This window comes from Podarcis erhardii (assembly GCF_964252035.2).
Source record: "Podarcis erhardii genome assembly, chromosome: 2".
Lineage (NCBI taxonomy): Eukaryota > Metazoa > Chordata > Lepidosauria > Squamata > Lacertidae > Podarcis > Podarcis erhardii.
Window position 1 is genome coordinate 51,426,612 of NC_138498.1, and position 10,402 is coordinate 51,437,013.

Genomic DNA, 10,402 nt, shown 5'->3' on the forward strand with positions numbered 1-10,402 from the left:
CTTGAAAGCCATGAAACGATTGCCCCAAATCTTCTGACCTAGATTATAAGAATATTTACTTTCTGCAGAGGTGAAAGGAATTCTAGTGTGTCATTAGTCTATCTTACTTGTTGCACAATCCCAGAAGGGAATAGAGCATATTTAAAGCTAGTTCCAAAGATCTCCACAAACAATCAGGAGATTTTTCCACCCACACATGGCTGTTAACGATTTTTCTATTGGGTTTCAGCTCCCCAAAGAAATATTAGCATAGTAGATCATCTCCTGAACATAGAAAAGTTTCTCAGAAGCTGTGTGGAGGAGCCCAAGACATGCTTATGATTAAAGAAGCTATAAGTTTAAGGAATGAATAGAAAAACTGCCAACACTGAAGAAGTTGGGAATGGGGTAGTTAACTATGGCTTACATTAAGACATCTTAACTTAAAATGGATTTTAGTAATTTTTAAATTGTGAATCTACTGGTAAAATGTGACTGTTTATAAGTTCTGCTAGAATACTACCTGAATAAAAGAGAAGGTTATAGTTGCACACTTTAAAATTATCATGCTGAATTCCAGACTATCTAGGAAATACTGAGCTAAAAATTCTTTTAAGAAGTTCTTCCCTCACATAACCTTTGTGGCTGCAAACTAAAATGAAGAGTTATTGGAGATTAAACATCATACTGGTTCATGGATGTTGGCGCAGTGTCCTTAACTTTGAAAATTGCCACTGAATCCACCTGTGTAGTTGTAGGTTTGAAAATCTATTTCTGAGTGGTTTACAATCTTCATATATTACTCAAGATCTGTAATGGAAGTTGGGAGAACAAATTTCCAGCTGTGAGAAAAAACCTTACCAGCAATTTCCAGTCAGTTGTATTTTACTGGACGGTCCTTTTCTGCACTTGTCCTGATCCTGTCCTTGCCTGGTTATACAGACTATTGGGAGTTTCTTTGACAACTGCTTCTCAGCCTATGAAGCAGGATGCTATGGTGGGTCACCAAAGCAGGCAGTTCTGTTTTGCTGATACTGAAGCTCTATAGCAACAGGACACAACATTGCATTCAGAAGCGGAAAAATTCTCTCCCCCAGGAAAGCAGCTAGCATGGGGACGACCAGTTCTCCAAACCCAGGGAGAAAAAAATAGCCATAGGAAGTACGTTTCCCACTCAGTCCCAGTAAGGAATGGGGGAGAGAAAATGTAGAGGTTACTGACTGCTAAAATGTAATTCAGGAATAGCTTGAAAGAAGTTGCCTCTGAGTAGAACACAAATCCACCTCATTCCAAATAAGAAAAGGCTCACCAAAAAACTTTCAAGGCCTATTTGTGTGGTACTGAATATTTGTCCATGGATATATATATTTGTTTGAAATGAATGTGAGATAAAGTCCTTCCCAAAACCTTTGTTTTTCAGTAACAGAGTTTGCTGTGCCTCTGCCCCCCCCCCAACTTCCTCTTGTTTTCTAGAGGAATCTGTTTCTATAATTTATCGTTCTTTTAAAACCCATACTACTGCTGATTGGTCTCATAATTCACCCTGCTTTTGCACTACCACCCCATCCCTTTCTCTGGAAAAGGAAAGGTGGTTTTTCACTTCCCTCATAGAAGCTGTGTTGTCAGTGTTTTGTGTTTTGTGTTTGAGTCCCATCAACTGCTAAAATGTAGGTATTCATTCTCTGGCATACCAGCAGTACAAACAGTGGTTATGAAGGGAGCTTGTGAATGAAGGGAAACAGTGTATATAGCTTATTTTTATAAAATGATTGCTGCTTCAATGTCAATGGAGATAGAAATAGAGATGGAGGAAAAATTGGTTTTAAATGGATTTATACGTGGAAATTGTTTGTTCCAACCTAATTGAGCTTTGCCTGCATCAGGTAGTCTCAGGTATTGAACGCCTGCCTATGTCTGAGCCACATATCCATTAACAGTTATTTTTAAAGCCTAATTATACGCAGAATTATACACACAAAGACGTATATTGTAATTGCAATGCACACAAGTCCTATGTGGTACCATATTTCTGCAGCATAATTTTATTAACATGTATTCTTATACAGCTATATGCATTGTTGTATGTATCTCTGTGTTGGTTACTTTAGGAAACCTTGAGCATGTATGTGTATAATAATGCGTATAATATATGTGAGTTGTTCATATTTTTAGTGGAACTGATAAAAAAGTAACTCATCATCAAGAATAAGCTTAGCATCAGTGTTTTCATAAAAATCCTTCCCTAGTCTGATATTAGAGTTTGTCTACTCTTGATGGCTTCTTTCATATATTTGGATTGGGCAGATTCCTTATGGAAACTATGCAGGGCATTTAAATAGATGTCAACAGTTTGGATTTAGAATAAATGTGATTTAGTAAACATTACTGGGTTTATACGCAGAATTAAGTTTCATAACATCCTAACTTGAACAGCTGCAGTCAAACAAAACTTTGCATCATTTAGCAGTATTGCAACGTAATTGTAAGGACTATTAAGCCTAACCTAATGCTGCTAAATGTTCATCAGCAGTCTGCAACTGCCATTCTGTGCTGGTAATCCCAGTAGTGTTTCTTACAATTTGAGAAGCCACAAAGCTACATTAGATGAGAAATCACTATTAAATAAAACTCTTAAATGGGTTGCTTGTGGTCAGACTAAAATTTCTTTATTTGAAACGTTTGTCGAGTACATTGATGCGACATACCTTCCCTTTCATTCAGAAAAGAGATCTCTCTGACTCAGCTCATTGGCAAGGACCAGACTGTACATTCCTTCTGAAAGAATGGATGCTGCTGGAAATTGCTGGATAAATGTGTATATGAATGGTAGAAAAGCAAAAGCATTGTTCACTTTTGTTTTGCTGCAGGCGCACACCATGGCTTGATTTTACAGTAATCTGTACTGGTTGTTTTATTGCAGATGTTGGCTGTTTAAGCAAGTCTCTCAATCCTGGTTGCAGGTGGCAACCATCCTTTGAGTCTCTTTCTTAGACCCACATTTTGGATTATTTGTAGTTGTGCACAGCAAGATCTATATAGCCGCAGTTTCAAACACAGATAAAACAATTATCTCAAGTGACAATGTTTTTCTTATGTAGAGAGCAAGTACTTGTAAGTTTCCAGCTTTTGTACCCACTTCCCTGGGAGGAAGCCCTATTGAACTCAGTGGGACATGCTTTTGAGTTGACATGCATAGGATTGCATCATAAGCCGTGTACCGGCTGCTCTTAATTCTACAGTCTGTTCCCTTGCACATTCATGAATCAGGGCTGCAAGCTTCGTTCAGTGGATAGGCAGCAACTTGAATCAGTTGGACTTGAGTTAAGAATATGCTAGTTATTTCAAGGGCCACTTTTTGTTAATGTAGAATATGAGAGAAGGCCACTTCTTGTGGCCTTTCTAACAGACCAGTTTCCGGTATCCTAAACATGCAACTCTATTTAAATATAATTGGCTAAAAGAAAAGTGGTTAATGAGCTAAAACTTAATTGTAAGCAGCCCTAGCATGAATGTATCAAGAAATATCATACTTCACTAATGGTGGTTGGATTATGAATAGCGATGTGTTGCTAAGACTGGCGGCCAATAGTAGCATTGCCTTAAGGAAAATGTGAATTATTGCATGCCTTTCTCTTGGTGTACAAGTAGGACTCTTTTTACATGGGGCAAGGCTGCTATCAAGCAAACTCAATCAAGCACGGATTTAAGTCTGTAATTTTGAATTGAGTAGCATTTTCCTTCGAAGGCCATAATGTTTGTTTAAAGCCTCCCACTCAAGTGGCTGTTTTTTATTTCCAAATATCAAAGTGTTCTGTTTGCCTTCCAGGTTTTTGAGCATGAAGAAGAGAACAGATGAAGCAGAGCAGAATGGAGCAGGATCTATCACTCCCCAAATCCTAGGAATTTTAGTTCATAAACACACTTGCCGGTGGTTGTGGGCAACCATCTACTTGATGTAAAGAACTTAATTTCAGTATAAACTGGCTCTGGGCAGCGCCGTTGATGCTGCAGCTTTGAGTTGTAGCAGCTGTAATTGTGAATATTTCTGAGATAGTGAAACATGGTGTCCAGTTTTCTATTGCATTTTTCAAGTGGAAAAGTTTAACTGAATGGTTGACACACAAGTGGTGGAAAGAATTGTGCATATGCCAATTTTTGTAACCTTTTTACTTTGAACTACACTGCTTATGAGATCTCATTGTTTTGGAAGAATGGCATGAACAAGTCTTCAGGAACAGTTGTGGTAAATTGTAAATGCTCACAATTGTGCACTCTTTCTGGGTATTCCTCCCTGGTTTTGAAAGCTGTACACTTAAAACATTCTTAAAATTGCTGGTGTCTTGAGTGACATAAGCCAGCTGACAATGGTAGTAACCAAAGATTCCAGTTTTTAAGCATATGAAAGACTCTGCCTGCTTACCTGTGCTAGAAGTAACAGCATCTAAAGTGAAGACTTAAGAGAAACTTAGCGACTACTAGATTATCTTTAGGACTCTGCATTAACTATAATGTTCTTGGTATAAAAAGAGAAACAGCATATTTGTCACAAATTTAGTTAACATCTTACAACTGAAACTTGTATGTAAGTTGTTTAGATAAATGTAATCACTGTAAACATCTATATGAACGAATTTTGTTTTTATTTTGGAAACGGGAGCTTTTTTGTTTACAAGTTCATTAAAAACTAAACTGTTTCTGTAAGGAAATGAGGTTTTTTTTTAATTTGCCTTGATAATTTGCAATCTAAATTAGACACCACCCTTTTTTAAAATGGGCAACTACAAGGCCATTTGTTAAAGCAAAAGTCCTATTTCTTAATCATTTTAGATCTAGTGTTGTAACTCTTCCTCACTTTTGTTTTTCAATAAATTTTGTATTTTTTTTCTTGATGGGGAGGGGCGCTCTTGCATTTTTATAATCTGTTGCATCGATACCCAGCCCACTGTAACAAGAGACTGGATAAAAATAAAGGCATCTTTTCAGACCCATCACAGCAGCTCACAAGCCTTGCCGTTGTCTTGCATTGGCTGGACTAATTTGCAAAAGTAGCTTTGAAGATTTAAAATGGAAGTGTGTGGAGGATTTTAAAAGAAGGAATTTTCTTTTCAAGTTCTTGTGAAGTGGATATGACCAGATTTACTCTTGTTCTCAGGCAGCATCTCGGTCGGTGCAGTGTTCACATGGGTTACTGCCTTAGGCTATCCTCACTCTAATCCAGCTAAAAGATACTCTTACTGCTGGTGATTCGTCTAACAGTGTAACTTATTCCTTTATAGCATGTCAGAATAAATTTTAAAAGTTGTCTGAAAATTCTGCCAGATGCCTATTGTGTACATGGTTTTTATGACTTTCGGACCTGTTACATGTTTGGGTTGCAGTGCATATTATGCGCGACACTGAAGCTCTTGAACAGTTGTTTTTCCACAAATTGAATTTTCAGGTATTTTATGGTCATGTGAACAAGAACATTTTCAAAATGCATAGTCTACTTTTAAGAACAATTTGTGGAATGTTATGTACAGGTATGGTACATGCAGGTTAGCTCAGTTAAGTGAGTTGGGCATTTTACCTTCCCTTTTAAAAAAATGCAGACTGAACAAAAGCTCCTTAATTGCTTAAGAATTAAGAAATGATTGAAATGGGTTATACTGCAGAGACCATGGGTAATGTATGGCATGTCTAGCTTTGTGATGCATTTTTCAATCTCTCTAGGGAATGATAGGAAACCAGTAGAATAGCAGATAAAAGTTCAACTTCAAAAACAGTTGACTTGTTTAGCTACAGCTATTACCTGATTGAAGAAATCTTAGTCTGTTTGCATAACTTTCACTGAATAAATTAGAACAAATTTGTATATAAGTAGCATTAACATCAACATTTTTTAAGTTTACATTCAGCCTTCAATCTGAAGATTTGCAAAGAGGTGCATAGCAATATATTAAATTCACAAACTAGTACAGGAACCATAGAACAGATATCAAAACAAAATATCAAGAAATAGAAATTCTGACAATCAAGCAGTAATCCAAATCCACAAGTCAGGGCAAATAAATGTCGTACATAATGCCTAAAATAGGGGACAGTGCCATATCTCTGGTGAGGCAGTTCACACCTGGAGTGCCACAACAGAGAAGACCCTGCAGGGCCTCTCCTGCAGATCCTTCCTGCCATCCTGTACTTTAATAGTACTTGTGCCCTAAACCAAAGCCAGCACCTTAAATTGGGCTGATAGCAAACAGGCAGACCATGCTGATCCTTAAGGAATCACTGCTGCAGGATCCTGCTTCGCTGCAGTTTCTGGACTATTTTCAAGGGCAGCACCACACAGAGAACACCACAGTAGTCTATTTGAGAGGATGCATGTAGTACTACTGTAGCTAAAAAGAACTGTAGCTAGGCATAGGTATTCCTTGGCACTTGCGCCACCTGGGCCTCAAGGTAACATTGACCCCAAGACCCTTCTCCATCCAGAACCGGCAATCTTCCCAAACAGTTAGTCTTGCCAGGGTTTAGCTTCAGTTTATTGGCCTTCATCCAGCCCATTGCCTCCAGGCATCTGTCCAGCACCTGAATCAGCCTCTTCTGATTCAGATGAAGTGGAGAGATAAGGTGGTGTGTCATTGGCATGCTAATGCCATTTTACTTCCAAATTTCCAGATAACAGCTTCCAAGAGATAGTAAAGAGCATGGGGACAGACTTGTGCCCTGCCAGATTCCACAGCATAACTGCCAGGGGACAGAGCAAGAGTCTCCCAGTGCTACTCTCGAATATTAGTTCTGCAGTTAAGAGCAGATGCACTATAATATGGTGCCTCTGACTCGCAACCCACAGAGCTGATTCAGGAGCATACTATGGTTAATGGTATCAAATGGCCATGGAGAGGAAGAGAACCAGCAGGATTGCCCCTTTTCTGATAAAGGTCATGTGAGATGACCAAGGCCATTTCAGAGCTGAAATAATTTTTAAAGCCAGACTGAAATGGGGCAGAAGCTGGCAAGTCACCACCCTCTCAATCACTTGCCCCGAAAAGACATTTGTGGCTAGGTAATAATTATAATAGGGATGCGGGTGGCACTGTGGGTAAAACCTCAGCGCCTAGGACTTGCCGATTGCATGGTCGGCGGTTCGATTCCCCGTGGCCGGGGTGCGCTCCCGTCGTTCGGTCCCAGCGCCTGCCAACCTAGCAGTTCGAAAGCACCCCCGGGTACAAGTAGATAAATAGGGACCGCTTACCAGCGGGAAGGTAAATGGCGTTCCGTGTGCTGCGCTGGCTCACCAGATGCAGCTTGTCATGCTGGCCACGTGACCCGGAAGTGTCTGCGGACAGCGCTGGCTCCCGGCCTATAGAGTGAGATGAGCGCATAACCCTAGTGTCTGGCAAGACTGGCCCGTACGGGCAGGGGTACCTTTACCTTTACCTTTACCTTTAATAATTATAATTATAATATTTGTTTCCCGGCCAAGGCCAGGCTCAGAGCAGCTAACATAAAAACAACACAATAAGCACAAAAACAGACACCAATTAATTAAAATACATCTTAAAATATTAATAAATTTTTATTTGATAATAAATTTTTATTTGCAGTTACCCAATACCTCCAGCTCCAATGAGGGTCTCTTGAGAAGAGGCCTCACCACTGCCTTTTTGAGGACTGAGTATGGCCTTCCTAAGTGAAGCATTAACTACTTCCTGGACCTCACTCAATAAGGCCCTCCCAACTAGCTTTTATTTGCTATGGTGGACAAGGGTAGAGGTGGTAGGCTTGGACACCTATCAGCACCTTGCCCTCGGGCCACAACAACTGAAACTGACCCTAAAATCCCGGCAAGCCTCTGCCAGACTAGCTTCCTACCAGAGCAGTCCTTTTTCTAAAGGAACAAATTTTAAAAAGATGCCTCTTCTAAAATTACTCTTGTTCAAACAGGCACCCCTCGTAACCATAATCTTTGTGTCAAAAGGATGGATGTATCTCTTAAGATGGCGCCTATTGTCAACACTGAGAAAAAGTTTACATAAAATGGGCAATTAATTGTGGGCATCTTTGAGGTCAGTTGGCTAAATGTTGCAACCCTGCTTTGAACCAAGAATTCTGAACCATGAAATGTGCAGATAAAACTGTTCACTAAGCCTAATGCTGGTGCCTTAATTGCTATCTGTAATAAAGGCCAAGAAGTGCAGAATGTTTAATTAAACTTTCAAAATCTAGGCTATGAATTTTTAACGGGTTGTGTTGCCACATTGTTACAGGAATCTACCGGTAACAAGAAATTATTTAGCAACATGGCAGGTCTTTTCAGGCTCCCTCTCCTCCATTTACTTATTTATTTTTAAACAACTGCAGCAAACATATAAAGGTCTTGTCAAGCTACCTTTTAACACGGATGGAGCAGCAAGGCTAGAGGTTCCTCAAGCACTTGCCTTACAATAAAATATTAAAAGTATGCCAGAAGCTGCTCTTGATACATACTAAGAAAATAATTCCTTAACAATTCACATCAAGACCATATAGTTAACAATCACCTTTTCTTTACAGCCTTTCTGTCCACAGTGGTCAGAATTGCAGTTTGGTGCTCGTGTTGGAACTGGGCTTTTCTTAGCATTGATAATAAGATTCTGTTAAGAGTCTTCAGGAATTTGAGTTGAGTTCAACTTTTCTTTCAAATGTTTCTGGGCTACTAAGTGAATAGAGATTGCTGAAAACCCGTCAGCTAACTTTATTCTAGGATTGGTTCCACTGCTGGGTATTAAACTAGCTTTGTACTGAAGTAATATTGTTCAGAGGTTCTATACTCTCCATGTCATCCTGTTTTCAAGTAAACACTGTTTAAAACTTTCCTAAATGTGTATGTTGCATATGTTCTGAAGTGACATGGAGCTCTTGCAGCAAGAAGTTTTCACATGCCTGTCTTTGAGGAAATCATCCTGAAAGCGAAAGTTCGTTGCTCTGGTTGTGCAGATGCCTCCATAAGCACTCAAGGCCAAGTCTCCCATTTTTTGTGTGTGCATCCTCTTCTTAATTTGCCATTAATTCTCTTCATTTTATTCTGCTGTGCAGGAGTTATTTTTTTTATTTGTTCAATGGGTCTACTCTTGCAACCTAGGTCTGTGTTTGAGCAGATTCATCAGCCCTTTAGGATTTTTTTTATATATTAAAAAAATACTAAATAGAGGAGAGTCTTTGCAAGAATTTACAAGTGCCTCAGAATGGGGCACAACATGTTAAAGTAGTTGAAGTTCAATTTGAATTCTTGATTGCCCTGAGATGCACTGTTCTGCCAGTAAAAGGCCAAGAGCAGAGTGTTAGAATTCTAGACTTGGTTAATCAAACCTTTTGGAAATATAGAAATATTTTTATTTTTCCCGATATACAATAAACAAGCTCTCTTTTCTGAATTAAATCATCCTTTAAAAATATGCTGTTCTTTAAATAAAAAAACAATAACACCTTGACATCCTAGGAGTTTTGTTTCTGTTTGTGGTCCGTAGTGGTATTTTAAATGGGGAGCTTCAAACCCTATCCTATTGTGCTGAGTCTGGATTCCACTATTGTTCAGTTATCTTGGATCTTAACTGCTTAGAAGCAGCTCTTGCTTCTGGTGAGTGAAATTTGCACTGCTGTGGAGGTAAGCTCTATTAAGAGAAGTATCTGCTGTCTTAATTTGCAGAACATGAGCTGAGAAATATATGTTGAACCATTTCTAATGAACTTCAAAGCTAGTTTTGGCCTTTTATCAGAAAATATGGGGATATTCTTATTTTTCACCCCCAAGGAAGGGCATTCAAAATATGTTGGAAATAGCCATCTTTGGGTGTTAACTTCATGGAGGAGCCTGAGAGATCATAAGCCAGCTCAACCTTGATGTCCTGTGATCAGAGTGGCCATCCATAGGTTGGCAGTCCTATGTGCAATGAAGGTGGTCCCCTTCAGATTCAGCCTATTGGTCTTCAGCTTAACTGTGTAGCTCACTTGTGTGGCATCTTTGGAGTAGAGGTAGCCCTGCATTTTCCCACAAGCCCCTGGAAGTGGGTGTCTGAAGACAGGTAAGATGAAGCTCCCACTGAAGGAGCAACAATCTCATTGTGCTTTCAGTGTGGGAAAAACAATCCAAGCTTTTAAAAAGGCTGGTATTCATTGTTGCTGTGTAAAATTACACTGGGCAACAATTTTTTACTTTTTGAATGTTGTCTAGATTTCTACAACTGATTTAGGGTATTTTTGCACTGCTGAATCAGGAAATGGCATCCGTTTCTCTCCATCAGGTCAGGTTTACTGTAAACTGAGTGGTGGGCATTGATTAAGGTAAGTACACGTAAACTGCATGTTGCTTCACCATTTTTCAAACTTCAGGGCTTGAACTTCTGTTTCTTGGAACTCCTGGAATGCTCAGCGGCAGGGAGGTCTCTCTTCAGAGTCCAACAGT

The 10,402-nt window shown here is 39.3% G+C and overlaps 1 protein-coding gene across 6 annotated transcripts in view; it reads left to right on the forward strand.

Moving 5' to 3' along the window:
* The window catches only part of CSNK1A1 (casein kinase 1 alpha 1), a gene marked incomplete at its 3' end in the record, with an annotated part of 41,870 nt that extends 33,055 nt beyond the window's left edge, over positions 1 to 8,815 (forward strand). For all 6 annotated transcript variants that reach the window (XR_014153991.1, XR_014153992.1, XM_081852142.1 and 3 more), the window contains one exon: positions 3,806 to 8,815. Coding sequence is in view for 2 of the 6 variants with exons in the window: in XM_081852141.1 (XP_081708267.1) it covers positions 3,806 to 3,813 (8 nt within the window). The remainder of the gene's footprint in view (positions 1 to 3,805) is intronic.
* Positions 8,816 to 10,402: the final 1,587 nt, after the last annotated feature.